The sequence below is a fragment of the Barbus barbus genome (genome assembly GCF_936440315.1).
Source record: "Barbus barbus genome assembly, chromosome: 40".
Classification (NCBI taxonomy): Eukaryota; Metazoa; Chordata; class Actinopteri; order Cypriniformes; family Cyprinidae; genus Barbus; species Barbus barbus.
In genome coordinates this window covers 19458230-19480187 of record NC_136718.1, presented here as the reverse complement: position 1 = coordinate 19480187, position 21958 = coordinate 19458230, and the positions used below count along the sequence as shown (strand labels likewise).

The 21958-nt window shown below is 35.8% G+C and overlaps 1 protein-coding gene across 3 annotated transcripts in view; it reads right to left on the bottom strand.

The window, feature by feature from the left end:
* The window catches only part of LOC306859551 (rap guanine nucleotide exchange factor 3-like), a 35394-nt gene that overhangs the window by 6366 nt on the left and 7070 nt on the right, over positions 1-21958 (bottom strand). For all 3 annotated transcript variants that reach the window (XM_079400621.1, XM_079400619.1, XM_079400620.1), the window contains 18 exons: positions 15769-15813; positions 8468-8574; positions 8135-8256; positions 7689-7869; positions 7198-7282; positions 7051-7111; positions 5497-5573; positions 5215-5361; positions 5026-5138; positions 3794-3882; positions 3457-3535; positions 3157-3307; positions 2439-2521; positions 2043-2073; positions 1240-1318; positions 922-1059; positions 678-775; positions 170-295 (listed from right to left, as the gene is read on the bottom strand). In XM_079400621.1, coding sequence (XP_079256747.1) covers positions 170-295; positions 678-775; positions 922-1059; positions 1240-1318; positions 2043-2073; positions 2439-2521; positions 3157-3307; positions 3457-3535; positions 3794-3882; positions 5026-5138; positions 5215-5361; positions 5497-5573; positions 7051-7111; positions 7198-7282; positions 7689-7869; positions 8135-8256; positions 8468-8574; positions 15769-15813 — 1812 coding nt within the window. The remainder of the gene's footprint in view (positions 1-169; positions 296-677; positions 776-921; positions 1060-1239; positions 1319-2042; positions 2074-2438; positions 2522-3156; positions 3308-3456; positions 3536-3793; positions 3883-5025; positions 5139-5214; positions 5362-5496; positions 5574-7050; positions 7112-7197; positions 7283-7688; positions 7870-8134; positions 8257-8467; positions 8575-15768; positions 15814-21958) is intronic.

The window sequence follows — 21958 nt, the reverse complement described above, 5'->3', positions numbered from 1 at the left end:
ATTCTGGGTGGCCTGAGGGTGAGTACATTTTTATTCGATTTCTCATTTAGTCTTAATTTTTAGTCATTTTTGTTCAATACTCCTCCTTAACCCAATAAGTGGCATTAAAGATTATATTGAAACAGTTTCAAGTGCCAGTGACAAATCTGTGTGCTGGTTTTGCTGTTACCTCATGCATGGCCATGAAGAGCTCCCAGTCGTAGCTGGTGTGTTGGCTGGCCATGTCCTTGGAGCACATCTGCTCCAGAGTGTCCATGGTGCTCTTCTCTGGCCCCAGCTGCTCTTTCACTGGTGTCTGTCAGGGGCAAAATACACAAACCAGAGGAGACTCTTAAATCTGAACCATAATATTTGACCATTCTGTTAATTAACTAACTGCAGAATGTAACCTTTTACATTTTTAAACAATATTACTGAAATTAGAAATTTTGTCTGATTCAATAATTATATGATATATTAATCAAATGAAAACTAAATGAATACTTGCTGAGAAAATCACATTATTTAAAGTATGTTTTTGGAAAAAAAATTCCAAAAACATTTTATAAGTGATTTGCAGAAAAATAAATGTCACAGCTGATGTATATATTATATATACAGCTGACTTGTATGGCTAGAATTTACACCAGTGTGGGTCTTTTACTACGAAACGGCAATAATTCTGTTGGCATCCTCACCAGTTGTTCCACTTGGCTGGCAGAGCAGAAGAAAAGCTTCTCATTCACTCCTAAAGAGGCAGAGACCGCCGTGGTCTCCAACTTGAGCTGGACCCTGTCTGCAAGAAGCAGAAGAAACCTTGATCTCATAAAATATCTGATCGGGTAGGACAGAATCCAATATTGAAGCTGTAACAGTTCTGGCTCAGTCAGAAGATCTTGAGAGGAAACACTGAACCCAAATCATCTGAATCTCATAGCTTACCTCCTGAGGAATTCATCTTGACCAGCACATAGTCTCTCTCAGGATCCACTAATGTAGTCAAGATGTCGTTCACTGAAGCATCGACCGGCAGCATCACAGTGACAGGCTTATGATCTGGTTTAAAGATCTCATACAAGACTGCAAACGGACAATTGGACTCTTTTAAATGAACAAATTTAATTTGGTACTTTCAGTGGTGTCTATTTTGATTCATTTTAGCAATTTCATGGGGATATTATCCTTGTTTTAGCTTCCCTTAATTTAATTTCTTTATGACACTGGTTATTATTAAACTCTCACAGAAGTAAAAACACAAACCTTTATCTTGAGCTTTAATCGACCATAATTTCCCCACCAGCTCTTCGTGAGCAGAAAACCAATCAAACTTTTGGTTCAGCTGAAACAAACAGATGACCATATTGGATATTAGCAGTTTTCAACATGTTTAGACAGACTGGGTGTCTGAAATAAATGGACTGCATCAATGGTCTCAGGTATGATGGATTTTTTGTGTCTGTGACAAAGTGCAGTTCTTTTGCTGCTCATTTTTAGGATGCCTTCTCTCAGAGAAAGCTGAAAAATCCTACCAGTATGTTTTGCATTACTGCACTGCATTAGTGTTTTTGCAGCAAGTTTTTTGTTTGCAAGTCTGTTTTTTGTATAGTCTATGCTATACTATATACTTAAGGAAAAAAAATAGACATGTATATATATATATATATATGAAAACACTGCAACAATAAAGACAAAATCACTTAGATTAAACATCATAGTCCCCCCCCCCATCCAAATACCTTCTCGCAGCAGTGTGTATATGTAATTGTCATTTAGACACCTGTTCTCAAATACAGTGCAAACAGTTGGCTGGGTTTTATGTGACCATGGATAACACTGACCTACTTATAGTGTACATTTCAATTATAGCGTGTATGACTCTGTCAGAATGGGATTTACTTTTGATTTGTTCTCAGACTTTGTCTAAAGGCCTCTGGCCTCAGAGATGTTGGCTTTTCCACCGGCGAGTCTATTTATCATGTGGTGTCATAAAGTGAGTAGGATTTATTGGTTGGTCTCTTATCGCTTTAAGTTTCCCATTAGACTAAGAAAGCAGGGCCTCTTACCTTCGTCAGTGTGTGACATCCATTTTCGGTTCTGTAAGGAGTATAATAGGGATGTAGCATTATGTAAAGTGGTTTGATGACATAGCAGACTTAAGATAAAAGGTCAAAGAAAGATCAATTATGGTATTTATTACTTTATGACTTTAAATCTGATTAGATCATCAGTTTGGCTCTGAAAATGCTTCTAAGTGTGAAGTGCCATAACTATGCAAATACTGGCAAAATAACTTTAAAAAAAGTTACTTCACTTGACTTTGAAGTACACCTGAGCCATATCCATCAGTCACATAGTCACAAATCATAGTATAAGAGAGCTGATTTTGGTCATTATGACAAAATATTTATGTGCAAGTGTTTGTATTTGTACAAATGGACATTGGCTAGTGTGTTACTTACATTTTTGTCTTTCTTCGGTCCCTCAGCTGTTCTTTGAGTATGCTGGAAAGTCTCGAGTCAGCCATCACCCCTTCCCTGAATTTCTATCACAAAAATAGTGATATTTTAAACTTACTTTTGCATTACATTTAAAGACAACATGAGTGTCAAAAGCACTGACAATGCAATAAACTGAAATTATTTTGTGACACATTTTTGAGAAAAATACATACAGTATTTAAGGAAAATAAAGTAAGGTGACAATGTATTCATTGGGATCTGATTGGATTATATATATATATTAGGTTATAATAATATTACATTTTTTATTTGTATTTTTTATCATTAATAAATACATATATATATAATTTATTTTTTTCATTTGATAATTAATTTATAACATTATTTTCCCTGAGAAAATGTATTACATTAGTACATTTTTGGATTAAACATGTTAAGTTATGACCATATTGGTTAACAACCATCTATCTATCCATCTAGCCATTCATCCATCCATCCATCTAATCTTCATGAGAGGATGCATTACATTTTTGTATTACACATAATAATTTTGGTATATTTTTACATTTACAAAAGTCAATTTTGATTTTATTTTATTCAGTCTTTAAGTATTAAAGTGTAACATCTTCACCTCTAAAAGTATCATGAAAACATTTGAAATTTGAAACATTTTACTACTGAAGAAGTACTACAGCAACCTAATTTAACCTATTTTTACCTCCAGGAATTCAGAGGCCACAGGATTGTCCCTCAGTAGCAGACCGTACAGAGCCACCCAGTGAGCCACCAGTTTCACAACCTTCTGCTTGGTGTTGAGAGCATACGCTGCCTTCTCCAGGTCTGTACCTTCTGATGGCTCCGCTTGGTAGGTACAAATGTAGGTTAAGGATACACTTACTTATTGTTTCAGTTAGAACTTTGAGCCCTTTGGCATAAAGACTGGTAACAAAACAAATAAAACACAGAGGAAATATCAATATGAAGTAGAAAATCAGTAGTTCCTGTAGTGACAGGATATTGATGCTGGAGGGCTGCACAGAGCTGGCTGTAGGGCATGAAGACTGGATGTGTTAAGAGGAAGTCAGTCACACTGGGATCTGCAGATGTAAAAAAAAAAAAAACAGAGTCATAAACTTCATTAACAAGGACTTGTTTTCTTTACTGAGCCGTGTGGAGAATCCCAGAACATCTGAATCATCTGACTGCTGGTTTTAAACAAAAAATGAGCAGGAATGTTTTGGTCTCTCCCTCAGTTCGTTCTTCTGCAGTGGTTTTCAACAAACAAATTCTAGATTCCTAAAGTTTTTGTATTTAAAGTTTTATTGAAGTTAAATGTTACACAAGTTCAGCCTTACCTATAAAATCAGTGCCATTGCTTTCCAGTTTAATCGTCTCCAGCATGTGTTCTAGGATCTTCTCTGGCGTTCCTGACATTACTGTGTACCTGAGAGAGGTGGATAATTCATATTGACAATTAAGTGTCCTCCATTTCCATTAGGGCCGTGCAATTAATCGAATTCGATTATCATGCGCATCTAGTCAGTAAAGCCGGTTTCTTTATTAGTAGTTAATCGCCATCACCTGCTTTCAGATGGAGCGGGAATTACTACACAGAACCGTAATTCACTGACAAGCTAGGCAATTTCGTGCTCATAATCGAAGGCGATTCGTCTGCGATTATGAACCCGATATCGCTTATCTTGTCGGTGAACTACGGCTCTGTGTAGTAATTCCCGCTCCATTTGAAAGCAGGTGATGGTGATTTACTGCCAATCACTGAATCGGCTTTACTGACGAGATGCGCATGATCATCGAATTCGATTTAATTGCACATGCCTAATTTCCATCATTCATAATTGGTTCAATGCACTTGAAATCAAATAACAGTGACTAATGATTGAGCTTGCATTTCATTGTACAATATAGCACTTTTGTAGGTAAAGTACCCAGGATGAATCACCTTTCACTGCAGACATTGAACGGCTTTACCTATTCTGGATATGTATTATTCAGGGCTCGTTTCACTTGGTGATTTTATATAAATGGTTTATGAAGATGGATTTGAATTGGCTGATTTAATTTACTCACATGCGAGGTAAAATGGGATTAACACTGTGAAGTGATACTCTCATAAATTAAGTAAACGCAATTCAAATGACTAAGTAATTGTTTTTATTAACCCTGAAATGTCTACTGTATCATATTTGATATGCATATTTTTAAGGCATCTAAAATATCATCATAATCGGGATTTATTTTAAACCTGTTGTGCCTTCTGTGGTAGGGATTTAAATATTTTACTAAGACATTATTGGAAGATATAGAGTGACAACAGATATTTCTATGTATTTTATATAAGTAGTCTGCTATACTGTTCAATCTCATTGATTTACATTACAAGCTTACAATACATGACAAACTATCAGATTTTCATATTTTTAGCCACATACAATTTGGTGCAGTTGCTGTTATTTATAAATAAAATACCCATTTTTGGTTATGCTCATGGTGCAGAAATTTCACACTTGAGCTTTGATTAAAACATTGAGGTGTACAATTTAGCATAAAAATGGACAGAATCATTTACTTGTTGCTGCTTGCTGATCCTCCCTGATAGGCGGACTCCTGCACCGAGCTCTTCTCAAGAACCAGAACGACTTTACCGTGTTCCTCCAGACGGACGGTGTTGGCCTCAACATCCTACAGTTAAGTTCAGGTTATAGACCACCATAGATACCCATCCATGTAGATGCTAGGCTATGCACACACAACCTACCTTTAGGATACGTATGAAGTCCTGCTTGTCCACCCGCAGGAAGTGGCAGTTGTCCTCTCTCAGGATGATGGTGGCAGAACGAGGGGCGTCGTTCACCAAGGCCAGCTGCCCAAAGTCTTCTCCCTCATGAAGCGTGGTCACCAAGCCCTGTGTGACGCACATACACAAGATCATCTTTGAGAGGAAGCGAACCGTATGAATTACCTTCAAACAATATAAGTATATCTATATTTAAACTCAATGACTTCTAAAGGTCACTCAACTGATGTTAAATAGCTTTACCTTGCCATGTGTGATGACATTAACAGAGCCTCTCCAGATGATGTACCAGGAAGTCCCTTTGTCCCCCTGACTGAACACTGAAATTAACACAAACACATTACATTATACTGTATTCTTATGGCAAACACAACCTTTTTTTGAGAGAGAGGACACCAGTTGCCAAAATTACAGAAAAAGCTTGATTAGGCTGACCAAATTTAGACGTGAGCAGATTGATTTTTATCGTTTTGTGCAAGATTTCTGTGGGTCTTAAAAAGTCTTATTTGACCTTCACAATTTAAGACCTAAAAAGTTGAAGCAGAAAGTCTTAAATGCATAAAGTAATGGCATTAAATTAATGTCTAACTTAGTATTTTTGATTTGTTTTCCAATATAAATATCTAAACATCCTTAAATCGTGGTAGATTTATATGAGGTGCACGGTGAAAATACAAAGTCTTGTTTTCTGAGAGAGTTTGAATAAAATTAAGTGGGTTTATGCTTAAAACAAGAACAAGAATACTGTCTCTGTCAATGAGTTGTCAATCTTCTTGTTTAAATCATAAACTCACTTTGATTACTTTCTCATAAAACAAGACTTCTTGCAAAGGAAAACAAGACAAAAATACTGATGAAGAAAATCATTTTTTGCAGTGATTTTTGATCTGAAGGTACAGTAAAAGTGTGTAAATTGGAAGTGTGTCTATTTTTAAACTTTGATGTGCTGCTAATACAATATTTGTTTACGTTTTGAGACCATATTGATATATTGTTACATTTAATTTATGTTTTACTTAAAAAGACCTCCATAAAACCGGCAGAAACCCTAATAATCATGCTATGAAAAACTTGATCATAAAAATACATTTAGTAAATAGGTAATTAAAAATGGTAAGATTTAATTTTTATTTTCATTTAATTTGAATGTAATTTACTTTAAATAAAATCAAGACTCATATCATATTTTATTTCTTGTTGAATATCCTGTTTCACTCAGAAATACATTCGATTACAGAAAAAAAAAAAATTATTTCATGTTTCATTTTGACGTCAATTCTAATAAGTCCACTGGATCCATGTCTAAGTCATTTAATCTTAATATCAGAATTCACATTGAAATGTAAAATCATAATGCAGTATTAATTTAAGAGAAATACAAAATATGATATGAGTCTGAATAAACTGAACTAATATGAGCTTATGAAACCTGATAGATATTAAAAGTGACTAAACTACCCTATTAGATAATCATCAGTGTCTGCTTCCTACTCATGCTATTCACTATGCATGAATGACTCCTGCGTAGACGCCAGCCGTGCTGTAAATGCTTTCATTTCTTTTCTGTTTGTCTCTCGGTTTGCTGATATTAGGATGTCAATCATCCAGTTCTTCACATAACAAGGGAATTACACAATAAAATGATTTAATCATCTCATTCTTATGCTGTCTGTCTATGGTGTCTAAACAGGAAGTTTGCTGCTCATTTTTACTCTGGCTAAGCGCAAATTCAATATTAGCACCGTTCCTTCTTATCGCCCACCACTAATGAAATGTCATCATTGCTTTCACACTCACAGACTGTTCCCGCCTTGGCATGGCTTTCAAAAACCAGCACTGCTGCCAGCTCCTTTCGAACCTACGGGAGAGAATGAAAGAAATGAGGGATGAATGAAGATTTGTGGCGCAAACAAACATGACGGCTGTCAGCGATTGTTGACTCACAGATGTAGACAAGTGGGCCACAGCTTTGACGTGCAGAAGTTCTTCATAAATAACTTCCAGGTCCTCTTGAGTTCTCTGGCTTGGGCTAAAACATGAACACAGATTATTACACACAGAAATCTTATGCTGTTTATAAAAGAGATTAAATGTGAAGTGTGTAACTTTTTGGATGTTAAAATTCTGTCCCAGCTTAATATCTTCAAACAACTGTAACTGCCACAAATATTTGCTAGGCTTGATTTGATATTGATTATAAAAGAGTCTGACATTAGCGTGTTTCTAAGCCAATGGCGATACATTAAATGCATAACGGGTAGTCAATTTTTAATTAAACTGAACAATTTTAAAGGCACTTTTCAGCCCTGAATGAAATCAAAGTTTATTTATATTCAGCAAACTTTACACTCTTCACTTTTAAGTGCTAGTACTATACAAACTGTGTTTATGCTTGTTATTTTTAGACTGTTTTGGCACAATTTTTGGTGTCTTACCATTTACGCAGTATCATAGTCAGAAGAGCATCTGGACCCATCTGGATCAGGAGCGATAAACTCTCTTGGAGTTCTTCATCTTTGGAGTCTTTCTCGTTAGTTGTGTGATTAAGGTCAAACTCTGCCTCCATGAAGCGGTAAAACTGGGTGTCTTTGTCATGGAAGTTTAACTCCTGTTTCACTGCACATTTTTACAGAGACATTGGTTGCCAGTTAGTCAATATATTCAGATATTAAGGTAATAGCATGTTTTTGGCCATGGCAAAACTATTTTTTGTACCATTGTAGTAAATACCATGATGTAATTCCTCAGCACTGTGATATGTACCAAATGCCATAGTATTACAATCTGATATCATCACTGTACCATTGTACTCTCGTTTAAAGGAAAAGCATGCAAAAAAATGGAGCTAATGTTGTGTTGATATCTATAGATGATCGCTCACCATGACTCAGAATGCCCTCATCCACCAAAACTTGCCACATTCCGACTGCCTGACTCCGGGACTGGAAGCAATCATTCAGTTTCATTAGCCAATCCACAAGTTCCTTCCCACTGCAGCACTGTCTGTGGGACAAACCAGTCAAAAAGCAGACTGAATTTAAAGTGATACACATTTATCTGCATGTCTCTATGGTTGAGTAATGAGTAAGTTGATTTATTTGTTTCTCCAAACGATGCTAAGTGACTTCCTGGGAATGATTAAATGCATTTCCATCACAGTCAGAAATATAACACGCTTTGCACAAGCACATGACAGACAGAGCGAAAGATTCACCTGTAGGTCTTAAGATGGTGTTTTCTGTCTCTTATCAGGCCTGGGTTACGCTCCATCAGAGTGCTGTAAACCACCCGCGCAGCCTTCAGGATCCGATCGGATAAAAACTGATGGAGAGAAACAGAAAAAAGTTTAATTTTTTACTAATTAGGCCAGTCTTTTGTAATATTTCAAATGTCTTTGAATGCTGTTTAAATATAACAGGAAATTAAAATTGACACCAATTATCTTTAAAAAGATCCAAAAATGTGTTGACTGTCTTTTGAATACTATTTTAAGACAATTTGAAATTAAAATCGGCACCATTTACGTTCTCAATTACTTTCTGAGTGACTTTATATTTATATGAACCACATTTCCATTTTACATTTATTCATTTAGCAGATACTTTTATCCAAAGCGACTTACAAATGAGAAAAACAGTAAGTGATTCGTCATCAAAAAGCGCTTGTGATACAAAGTTGCAGACATGTTTTTAATGGTATTAGCTAAAACAGGGAGGGATTGAGGAAAATATTTTTTAAGTTAATGAAGTGCTCATGGAATAAATTTGTTTTTAGCTGTCTCTTGAATATTGTTTGGGATTTGGCTTTCCGGATAAGACTGGAAAGAGCTTTCCACCAGCAAGGAACAGTGAAGGAAACTGTTTTGGAAAGTGACCAGTAATATTAACCCAGTCACCTAAACTGTTCCATCAAATCCTAACGGATATATCCCACCCTAATTATTTTCCACTGAATATGCCACATTATGCAAGATAAATGCATTGCAGTTGCGCTTTCATGTTGTTTTGAATTGGATGAAAGCTTGCTCATTTCCAAAGCAAGACTGGACATGTTTACTCTTGTGTTTACAGTCACATACAACATTTCCTTTACATATCAGCCATATAGAAACACAGCGAGTTGGCGTTTTACTGAACAGGTGAGAACCTGCTACATTTTTCCAACACCACCTCCGCTGAGTTGAATTTACCAAACTGAAGATTGCTATATTTCACACTCCTCCCCCGTATAGAAGCTGTTGCTCCACTCATCTGTTTTCCTTTTATCAGCTTGCTCTGTTTTCATCCATCCCTCCCTTCCAAGACTTCTGTTTTCATTCCACGTCTCCTCCTTTCCCACCCTTCACTCTGTTGGACCCCCTGCAGTCGACGCATCCCACTCTAGCTCCCAAACAGACTGAGAAGACTTGAGTGTAAGAACTCAACCTCAGTGATTGAGTTTATTGAACTACTGAAGCATGTTGTTACTACGCAGCCTTAGTTTTTTTTCTGTATGCCTGCCAAGACCAACTCACTGATCACATGGTGATAAAACTGGTTTGGCGCATTGACACACTGTAAAAAAAAAAAAAAACCTCCGTTGAAGTGTAGACAAACTTAGGAGGATATGGACAAGTTGGGATGGCAAGCATTGCATTAAAAGCTAGTTTTAGAAGAATGCAGCTTAGACCGGCATCAAGTTGGAAGCTGGTTTTAGTGCTGGTATGCACTAATGAAAGGTGGCTTGCTAGTTAAGATAGCTAAAAATATAACGTATGTTGTTTTTTACTGACGACACTCTGTAAGTGATTGAAGTGGTTTTAGTAGAGATCACACACACCAAAATACACCTCATTTTTACATCAAAAGCTGCAAGTTCAAAGCCAAATGCCCCGAGCTGTTGCATGAGGCCGTAACAGCACAGCAACCCAAGTAAAACTGATAACTATTTGTGCATTTACTGAAGAAAATGAGAGTGGTGCTGTCACAAATCTTGCTGTCATAATGCTAGGGTGTTGTGAGCGGTTGTCAGGGCATTGCTATGTGATTGCTAAGGTGTTTTGTGTGTGTGTGTGTATGTTTTATCATATAACTAGGTTGCTTATTGGCCAAAATCAAAAGTACATGGATTAGCCTACCATTCAAAACGTTTTGGTTTTACTTTAAAATAGTTTTCATGTTTTTGAAAGAAGTATCATAAAGGCTGCATTTATCTGATCAAAAAATTCATTAGCAACAGCAATATTGTGAAATAAATTAAAATGTAAAATAACTTATTTCTGTTTTAATTAGTGCTGTCAAACGATTTATACACACATATACAGTATATTTAAAAATATATATTTACAGGTATATATTTGTATTCATGTAATTTATATTATGTATAAATATTTATTATATAAACAACATTTCTCTTAAATGTATACATGCATGTGTGTGTATTTATATATACATAATAAATATACACAGTACACACATATGTATTAAGTGAACAAAAACGTTTATTTTGGATGCGATTAATCGCGATTAATCACTTGACAGGACTAGTTTTAATGTATTTATTTAATGTACTTTAATTCTTTGGCAAAGTTGAGTTTTCAGCAGTCATTACTCCAGTCTTCAGTCACGTGTTCCTTCAGAAATCATTCTTATATGCTGATTCGATGCTTAAGAAACATTTCTTATCAATGTTGTAAACAGCTGCTTAATATTTTTGTGATTCATTTTTTTTTTTCTTCGATGAGTAGATTTTGAAGAACAGCATTTTTAAAACCATAACAAAGTCTGTTACTTTTTATCAATTTAATGCATCCTTGCTGAATAAATGTATCCGTTTAAAAAAAAAAAGTTCTGGACCCCAAACTTTTGAACAGTAGTGTCATTTTCATGTACCATAAGACAGTATATGGCAGTATGAAAGGTATATAGTTGTATACTAGCGTAAAATGGTGCCATGACCCCACCACCCATCTTGTCAGATAGAGTTTGCTTGTGTTTACATCTAACTAAATTCATTACCTTCTGATTTGTAGTTAATATGTTTAGATTAATCCTTTAAAAAGATTTTTCACACACAATCAAAAGAGAACAGTCTTATTATATATAAAACAAACTTTTTGTGGGCAGTATTAGCCCAAAAAGCATGAGCACTTCAGAAATCAGTTTCCTATAAAAACACACACACACACATATTGTAATACTGCATACTATTTGGGATGGATAATAATGTGAATTAGAACACATGCTTCTGCTCCACCCTAGCTGTCTCATTCTTTAGTCTTGTGATTTTACGGAAAGTCTGAACCTTTATTTGTTTGTTCTGTTCCTCCGCAGAACAGTTTGTCCCAGGATGAGGTCTTGAACTTGAATTGCCTTCATTTCTCACACTTTATTTGTTGTGGTTGTTGCTGAGGGCGGTGGCGTGTGCCCCTTCTTGGAGGCCCCTGGCCTGGTCGGTCAGTCACGGTGATGTAATTGGCTTCTGACCCGTGAGGGATCGGCTGACCCGTCTTTTCAGTCCAAAGAGAGGCCACATCTCCAGTGCTGTTCTCACAGGACCACTTCATTAAATGCTGCACAAGGACAGTTCTGTACAGAACATGTGCATAGTCTACAGTCCAAATTATCCAGGGGCAATTTAAGAGTTACAGTTCTCTTAATGCCTATTAATGTAACTCATTTGGTAATTAGTATCTTAAGTAGTTTAGCCAACTAAGCAGCACAGTCCTAGTAAATGTGGTCAACCTACATCTAGCCCGTATCCTCCGAGAACTACATGCTGCAGAACTCTCCATCTAGCTCACTTTACACAGCGTGAGCCCAGACACTGTGTCTGCAGACCCTGAGCATGTAAATCTCTCCCCTGTCATCTCTGCTTCGTGATTCTGTCCCTGGAGATGAGGGTATAGATGGGAACAGTAGCTAGCAGCCTATTCCCAGCATTCTACAGTCTCCTGGGGAATAATTACTTCAATGTGGATCACTGACTTGGACAAACCTCCTGAACACTTGGGATTAGATGTATCATAGGATACCTGTGACAACAAGAAGCATGGCTGCTCATTCTCCATGTTATCCAAATAACCACTGTATCATTCAATTCACATTTTAATGTTGTTTGTAAAAGCTTTGAAATGTCTTAGGTCATTTTAATGGATGCACTACCTTTTAAATGTCCTAAAACCATTTGGGGTCCTAAGATGTTTTTGAATATTTTTGAATTACGCTTACAAAGGCTGCATTTATTTGATTAAAAATACTGGTCACACGTTATTTTAAGGTCCAATTCCCACTATTAACAAACCATTAACTTTTGCCTCAAACTCTTAATTTGCTGGTTATTAGTTGTTAAATTTAGGTATTGGGTAGGATTAGGGATTTAGAATCATGCAGAATATGTGCTAATAAAATAAATCACTAATAAACACCCAATATATTAATAATAGGCATGCTAATAAGCAACTAGTTAATAGTGAGAATTGGTCCCGATACTGATGTGTTACCAAAATACTGTAAAACAGTAATATTGTGCAATATTATTGTAATTTAAAATAATTTTCTATTTTAATATCTTTTAAAATGTAATTTATTCCTATGATGGCAAAGCTGAATTTTCAGTAGCCATTACTACAGAAATCATTCTAAAATGCTGATTTGCTGCTCAATTTTGTTGTGCTTATTTTGTTGTATTTCATTGTGCTGCCTAATATTTTTTGGAAATCATAATACAATTTTTTCAGGATTAGGTTTTTTTGTTGTTGTTATATTTTTTTCTGTAATAAAAAGTAAAAAAAAAGAAAAGCATTTATTATAAATCTTTTTATTACAATATAAAGGTGTTTACTTGTCATTTTTTTTTTATCAATTTACTGCATTCTTGCTAAATAAAAGTATTAATTTCTTTAAATATTAAACTTTTGAATGGTAGTGTATATATGTTCATCATGTTAACTTTGGACATGTTCCACTTTGGAAAAAGTGTCTTAATTTTGAATGTATCTATTATTTCACTTTGCACTTATTTTGTAAAATTTTTGGCTTAAACAATGTGCTTGTGCTATATTCACATATGTATACTTGTTTTTCGGATTCTCTCAGGTGTGTCTAAGGAACCCAGGAGAGCTCCACATGACTAAGGGTTTGTCCAGAGGGAAAGGGTGACATTGTTCAAGTGTAGGTCAGATTGCTATACAAACAGCAGGGTAGCACTTACTGTACAATATAGGTATGTGATTATAAACTTTTAATTCAGGGATATAGTTGGCTAAGATAAATGAGGTTTTGCCAAAATGGTAAGAATGAGTTGCATTTGCAATTCATAAGATTATATTTATAAAATAATTAAATAAATATATTTTTTAATAATATACATTAATTAGTTATTATTTTAATTATTACATATACATACACACACACACACACACACACACACACACACACACACACAATGTGATAAAATATGTATAAAACAAAAACGTTTTTTTTTTTGTGGTTACTACTGTACGCCATCTGAACTTATTGTTCATCCCTGTTTGTATGAATATGAATAGCTGCTCAAAAAAAGAACAGAGCCTCACCCTACTTAGCTTTGCAAGCTACCTAACACAATACCTCAACTATAAAGACTTGTTGGGGATGTGGTTGTGCTTCCTTTGTATACAAGTGTTAGTCACCCACATGCATAGGGTTTTGAAGTAGCAGCAGCACAGACCCGTCCTCCTCTGTTGTGTGGGGAGGAAACAGGCTGTGTTTTCCATCTGTGGGCGACGGTAACAGCGGAGGCAGTCGTGATGGTGTGACCTTGGTGAGCCGAGGGAAAGGCTTCGGTCTGTACAATACATAACGACTCACAATAGATGTGGGCAGGAATCATATCAGAAAACCTGGAGCCACTCAGGACGCATTATGGTTATGAACTTATCAAGGATATTATCGTTAACTGAAGTACTAAAAACTATTTTGTAAACTAACGTAATGCTGAAAAAAAAAAAAATTAATATAAGCACTAAAATTTATAATAAATAAAAAAAAAACTAAAACTGAACTTGAAAAAATGAAATAAATGCAACAGTAATATTGAAAAGACAAAAGCACAGAACTGAGTAAAAGAATGACTAAAAATGAACACTGAAAATCTAAAAATAAAAGCTCATTCAAAATATAAACTATAATAGAATATATAATATACAGTTATTACTTTTATTTTCTTCCAAGGTTAGGGTTTTAGAATGCCCTTAGTTAGAAAAGATCAGAGGGCTCAGATGAAAACACCTTTCCTTGTTCTCTTTCACCTCAAAGGAACACACTCCAGGAATCACTGTGCCCATAAAAAACACTCCAGAAGCTGAGAGCATTCCACAGATGAAACGTCCTTCCAGAGGCCTGATAAACCACATTTAAATCCTTGGCAATATTGCCTCTTCTCCCATCAGGCACTGAGCATACTCAAACATGCATGCCCAGATGTCTGCTTAAAACCATTGACTGAAAAACAAAAAGCATTTCAGCTGCATTTTCTCAGGTTTTTCGACATTCCCCCCTTTGTGGTCAATGCAGAATCGCATAAGAAAAGAACCGAAAGGTGTGTGCAAAGGAAATAGGTATTTATGGTGATTAAAGTATGCTTTTAAGGCACAAATCAGACTCATTTTGAGGTTTCACTGGGTTAGGCAGCTACTCATAAGATAAGCAGAAACAATAGCTATGCATATTTAGCTGCAAATAATTCTGTTATCATTGACTGCTTTGAGGAATGATAGATAAGGTTTAATGAACTATAGGTGAGGTTTAGGTGGAGCATAAGGGGGGTTTAGCCTCTTAAATTCTCAAAATGTGCTCAGATTTGCAGATTTAATGATCTGAGCTGCTACTTTTACTGTAGGTAAACTCACTTGTTTCTATATATTTCCTATGAAATTTTAGGAGAAACATCTTAAGACAAAGCTGGTACTTGCATGATGCTGATACAGAGCTACTGACCGAGTTTAACAAGATTTTGAAGATCTACTGTACATTTGAGAGCTAGTACAACAACATATTTACAGTGTCTTCCTCCCTCAGGGGCTCACATGATACTGAAGGGACACTTCATTATTATACGAGCAGAGAGAGTTGACACTGTAACGCTAGAACAGCCTCTGGTAGTGAAATATCTGTGAAAGAGCGGTGAAATATGTATGCAATAATACTACTTCACTTTCAGAAAACATAAACAATCATGTATGCAATACAATTGCACAAAACATCACAAATTCATTATTCATAATTTATTGTTTGAATTATAGTGAATGAGTAGCTGATTTTATTGCACCGCCTTTGTGAAGCTTCAGCCTTCATTCTTTGTAAATTCATGAGAAAAATTACTATATTGCTAAAAAATCCTCCTTTTGTGTTCCACAGAAGAAAAAAAAAATCCTGATTTGGAATTACGTGAGGGTGAGTAGAATAAATGATGAGTCATTTCATTTTTGGGTGAACTGTCCCTTTAAGGCTTGTCAACATGTACAAAACCCAGGCCACTGTTCAAAGACCTTCATACCTGTTTGATGGTGTCTTGTGTATCCACGGCTTCTGGCAGAGGTGTCTGTGATGAAAAAAACAGAGAGAGAAAGAGTTTAATGATAAGAATTGAGACTGCAGTTGTGTTCTTGTTCTAACATTGTGGTGGCCTGTATTACATAGACAAGAACCAATTACTAAATCTAGTTTTATAGTATTATAGAGATTATGCTATCAATCTGTGACTGGCAAAATGCCATTCTGTCCATGTACAGCGCCAAAAGTATTAAAACACAATACAACAAAGGCACCAAGGGCGAAAGAATGCCAGAAGACATGCCAGACTAATGCCGCCATGTGTGGTATTTGACACTAGCACTACACATGATCTTTGCCACCTGCCTCTTTCTCAGCAAAGACTAATGAACTGCCATAATGTAATTAAGATTCACACAAGAATTTAAGAGGAATGTTTGGCTCTGTAAGCTTGCGTGGTGGAGGAGGGACAGAGACTGTCGTTAAGACTAAGAGGTTTATCATTTGTCTTTCCAATACAGTTTGCTTGACTGATTTTTTAAATCTCACAATTCACTTTTTTTCTTTAACAATTCAGTATATCTCACAATTCTGACTTCTGATTTCTTGCAGTTGAGGAAAACTTGCATTGTGAGTTTATGAGCAGAAAAGTCCAAATTGTGAAATATAAACTTGCAATTGCAAGAAAAAGTCAAAATTTTGAGAAAAAGGTTTTTATTTGGGGTGAAAAAACGCAGAATTGTAAGCTTTAAACTCAGAATTCAAAGAAAAAAGTCAGAATTTTGAGATTAAGGCCCGGTTTCACAGACAGGGTTTAGACTAAACCAGGATTAAGCCATAGTTCAATTAGGACATTTAAGTAATTTTTATAAACATGCCTCAGAAAAAAGCATTACTGGACAACCTAAGACAACACAAAGGCACTGACATGGTTTATGATCAGTCAGTGCAAGTTGCTTTCAGTTGAAACAGCTCAGATTTCCATTTTAGTCTAGGACTAGGCTTAAGCCTTGTCTGTGAAACCAGGGGTACATTTTTTTTTCTGGTCACAAATCTTCCTTACAATTTTTATCTCAAAATATTGAGCTTATGAAATGATCAGAATTGCAAGAAAAAAGTCTGAATTATTAGAAAAAAGTTGCAATTACCATTTTGATTTTTTTATTCCATGGCAGAAATGGGCAGAAAGTAGACAGTGATATTTGTCTTTTGTGAAAATATTAAACAATTAAACTAAGTTAAATAAAAATAGTATAATAAATTCAATATTTGCCAGTAAAATAAATATTTAAAAATTAAATAAAACAATTTTACACTATTATTAATATTAAACAAAATACCTCAGATCAAACCTGTGTATTCAGCAGTGTGTAATATCTGTGAAATAATAAATTACTTTCAGACATACTGATAAAGTCTATTCGCATAAATGACATAATGTGGCTATACAAGACTAACAATGACAGAATTTTCATTTTTGAGAGAACTGTTCCTTTAATGCTCATTATGTTGTTGAAAACTGAAATGACACTGGAAAAGAGGAAGCATTCGAGTGATTTCAAGCAGCTGAACTGGACCACATACTTGAGAATAACCAGGTTGTAAGCATGCATATCTGATTGGATGCCTGCTCAAGAGGCACTCAAGGCTTTGGTTCTCTGTCCAGCCATTAACTAACAACAATTGCCAGCAGCTCTGATCTCTGTCCGCAATCAAGAGCCAAGAAAAGCTTCTCTCTCTTCTACATCATAAAAATCAGAGCATCAGTGAGATTGAAGACAGATGAACTATGTTTAAATATTTATTGGTAAGCTGTTAACCACCAGTGATTTAGATGCCCAAATGCTTTTTAGTTATTGATTCTGCAATGAACTGACCTATAGAGGAATCTCTGGGTAATATCAAACATAATTCATCATATCATATTTCATGGTACAGGTGGATAACCAGGCCCACACAGAATCTGTGTGTCAAAGAATTAGAATTCCTGTCACTCACAACGCAATACACAGCTTCCGTGTAAGTTTATTAAACATGTTGGTCAAGCAATATAATTTTTGCTTTCAGCTACATTTTTCAAAATAAAGGTTCCAAAAGGGGTTTTTCGTAGTGCCATAGAAATACCATTTTGGATATCCAAAATAACCTTTCAGTGAAAAGTTCTTAAAAGATTTTCTTTTCTTTTTTTTGTGTGAAGAACATTTAAAATATTTGAAGAACCTTTTTCCACCATATAGCACCTTTTGTGCTATGGATTCCATGGACGTTAAATATTCTTCATGGAACTATAGATTCCAAAAAAGGACCTTTATTTTTAAGAGTCATATTGTCATGAATTTGCTCGCCACCAGAGGTCACCCGCTCACCACATGGACTCTTGTACTACATTACTGTTGCACTTCACCATCGGACTACATTTCCCATCATCCATTACACTGACTACACACACACAGCTGATTCCAATCACACACTCACACCTGAGAACTATTACACAGTTTCTATTTTGCTCCTCTCTTGGACTATTGCTCGTGTACCTGGATTATCTCTCTGCCTAGCCCCTTTGGATCTTGTTCACCGATTGACGACCCACGCATGCTTTTGGTATACTCTTGTGTCTTGCCCTCAACATGTCTGTCTACTGATGTTTGATCCTGCCTGTGTATTACCACGTTTCTAATAAAGTCTGCAAATGGATCCTCGTCGAATCAGTTACATGTATCATGCTATCATTTTTAAATCCATTCTGCATACAGTCACCCAAAAGTTCAGAAATGCAATTGGATATATGTTCAGTTTTTCATAGAAAAATAATCTCTAGTCAATTTATTTAACTCTGGTTATACCCATGACATATTTGGAAAGAACCTAATCATATGTATTAATGACCAATTCAATTACATAAAAAAATAATAATTTAAATGAGTCGTTAATTAATCACTTTGAACCAGACTTGATTAAAGAACCTGAATCAATTCACAGATTTAGATTGAGAGCAAGTACTCTGCCCAAAAGCAATATTGCAGTAGCATATTGGATATTTTAGAGAAAGTAACTAGAAAAACGTGCTTTAGAAATTTTCACCACTTTTAATATTTTGTTTTTTAGATTTATACTTTTCAAGGCCTAGAAAACTAACTTTCCTGATATTTCCATGACACATTTTTTAGCCTTATTTGAGTTGGAGGGAGAATGTATGATACATTTGTTTTGAAATTTTACTGCAAGATTCAGGCTTCAGGCTTTCTCTATTCAAACAGACGGGAGCTGTACTTGCATGACTAGAAAATAGCTGTAGGGCAGCGTTACCATGATGACCAAGTGGACCAACTTGAATCATTAAGGACTTGTCACTGACCAGTTGAAATGCTGCCAGCATAGTTTTCTAACCTTCTGACAAAGAGAAACTCTCCACAGTCTTCATCTGCTTGAATTCCACCTGACTCCCCTCTGCCCATATGGCAGAGAGTCCATAACTCTATAACTAACGTTTTTATGAGGCATTGTCAGACTCTGTTCCCATGGCAGGTGTTACTCAGCATCAGCTGACTAATGCTGTGAAGCATAAGAAGCATATCCTGCTATTCATGGGCTTGCCCTGATAATGTATCTTTATAGGTTTTGTGAAAAGTAATCTTTTGTTTTTATCCTGCGTGAACAGTCCCTTACTATTACAATGGCTCATGGTTATGGTTATAATAATACTTAAGGCCTTCTCCTTTCTCGCTCCTTTCAGGATAGTACTGTCATAATTTAGTCACTCTAATGACATTCATAACCTAACCTGGCATTCTGTTAAATGACACCAATATGAGCTAAACATCTCCTTTTGTGTTCCACAGAATAAAGCAAGTCTGGGTTTGGAACAACATGGGGGTGAGTAAATCATGGCAGAACTTTACTACTCCTATAACCGCTACACTACACTACACCACCTAGGGAGTTAATGCAGCAGACGCCCACAGAAAACGCAACAGTCAACAGTGCCAACATTTAAAACTGATGTATCGTTTCTCAATAAGACCTTACAAGAATAAGCTGATTTGTTTTGAAAGGAGTTTTTTTCTCAGCATTTCCCTGCTTGGTTTCCTTTCAACAGCAGCAATGGACAGTAAAAATGGTCGGATGATTCTCAGGTGAACAGGTTCACTGGATCCTCATGCCTGATTTAACTTAGTATAAGGTTGGCCAACATGGAGATCTCTCCACCCTGTGGCTCTGTTGACTGAGTAAACTGTGTAGAGTGAAACTACAGCTGGCTGGATCACATGTTCCAGTACAAGAGGGAAATTACACAGGGATATTGACTGTAAGTCTAATGAAGGTGCTGGGAAGTATTTGAAATCACATGATCGTGAAATGCTATTGACAGGTGTCTTTATTCCTTTACTTTATTGAGCGTCCAAATTAGCCGTATAATTGCTGATAGATAGATAGATAGATAGATAGATAGATAGATAGATAGATAGATAGATAGATAGATAGATAGATAGATAGATAGATGCCATTGCTGTCAAACATTGTTCAATTAGATTTACATTATTCAATGTTTCGTTATTCATTATTCAATAAGATGTAGTTCTAAATGTAAACTGTTGCATCTCAGGCTCCGTGGCAGTTAAAGAAAATCATAAATAAATTAAAGACGACTTGCCATTTATATTAGAAACTCTTGGGAATCCCACTTATGCGGTGGACACAAATTTATAACAGTGTGACTAATGCATGAAAGTTTTAAAGAAATAGTTCACCTAAAAATGAAAATTTGCTGTTTTGGACCGCCTATGCTTATAAACTGTGCTTGATCTGTGCATATTTCCCTTTTGATTCAGACAAGTTGACTTTTTTACTGGAGAAAGAGGACTTTCAAGGGTTTGAAGTTACAAATGTTTTAATGATGGATTACTGTGATGTTTTTATCAGCTGTTTGAACTCTCATTCTGACGGCACCCATTCACTGCAGATCCATTGATGAGCAAGTGATATAATGCTAAATTTCTCCAAATCCATGCTGATGAAGAAACAAACCCATCTACATCTTGGATAGCCTGAGGGTGAGTAAACTTTAAGCAAATTTTCATGTAAACTATTTCCTTTAAGCCAGATGTCTCAGTCTGAGGTTTGGTTTTGTACTGTATTCTGACAAAATATACACATAATTTAAGGTGGGGAAAAAACTTTCAGAAAATAGCAGACAGATTAAAGTCAACCCTGATAGAGTGCAGACGGTGGCACACTGACACAACACATGGATATCTTTTTAACTATAGGGCTCTTTATCTCTTTCTCAGGGGGTCCTCGGGCAACGTGAGGAATTTCACCCTGAGTCACGACTCTTATTGCTGGAATGTAGAACAGGAATCCCGACATATAAAAGACCACTGCTCCATAACAACTGACAGTCAGCAGTGCAGAAACTACAACATGTCCTAATTGGACTAACTGTTTACCATGTGTAGTAAACGTACAGGTTAATCAATTTTCAGTGTAATATGGAGATGGGAAAGCACCAGTAAGGTTTACACAGGGTCCATATGTTTCCGCATCCCGTGTTTATGAGTATTTTGTTTTTTCTTTTTGATATTGATATGAAAGTCACATGAACAAAACCAACTGAAAAGAATGCAATCTAAAAGAGATCAATCTGTGTCTTTTTGAATTAAGAACCTTCATTTTGGTAAAAATACTCCTTTTATGAGTTCATTAAAGTTCACTATGGTCTACAGTGCTGTGGGTCTTCCTGTGCACATTCTTTTCCAAACTGTAAGGGAACAAACCTTAAGATGGACAATGAACAATACGCTACAAATAACTCATCCTTGATTAACCCTTTAACAACATATAAACACAAAAACATACACAACAACAATATAAAGCTCTGCTCTCCCTGACTATTTGGGGTTATGTTCAATGTCTGAGGACTTTGGTTAAGTGTCTTAGCCTCCGGCTTCACATCATTTGGCATTGGTTTCAATGCCATCTTCCCTTCACACACATCCTGACTGACACACACACACACACAAATACACTTCATTAGCTATACAGAGTCAGTAGCATGTTCTGAGAAAATTGTTGAATGGAAATATTTTTTGGGTTATTCCAAGAAAAGGGTGTCAATAAAAAGCAGACACCAACATTTAATATCTTATTATATACATTCTTTAAACATGTAAAAATGTTTTGCCCTGTTATTTTTC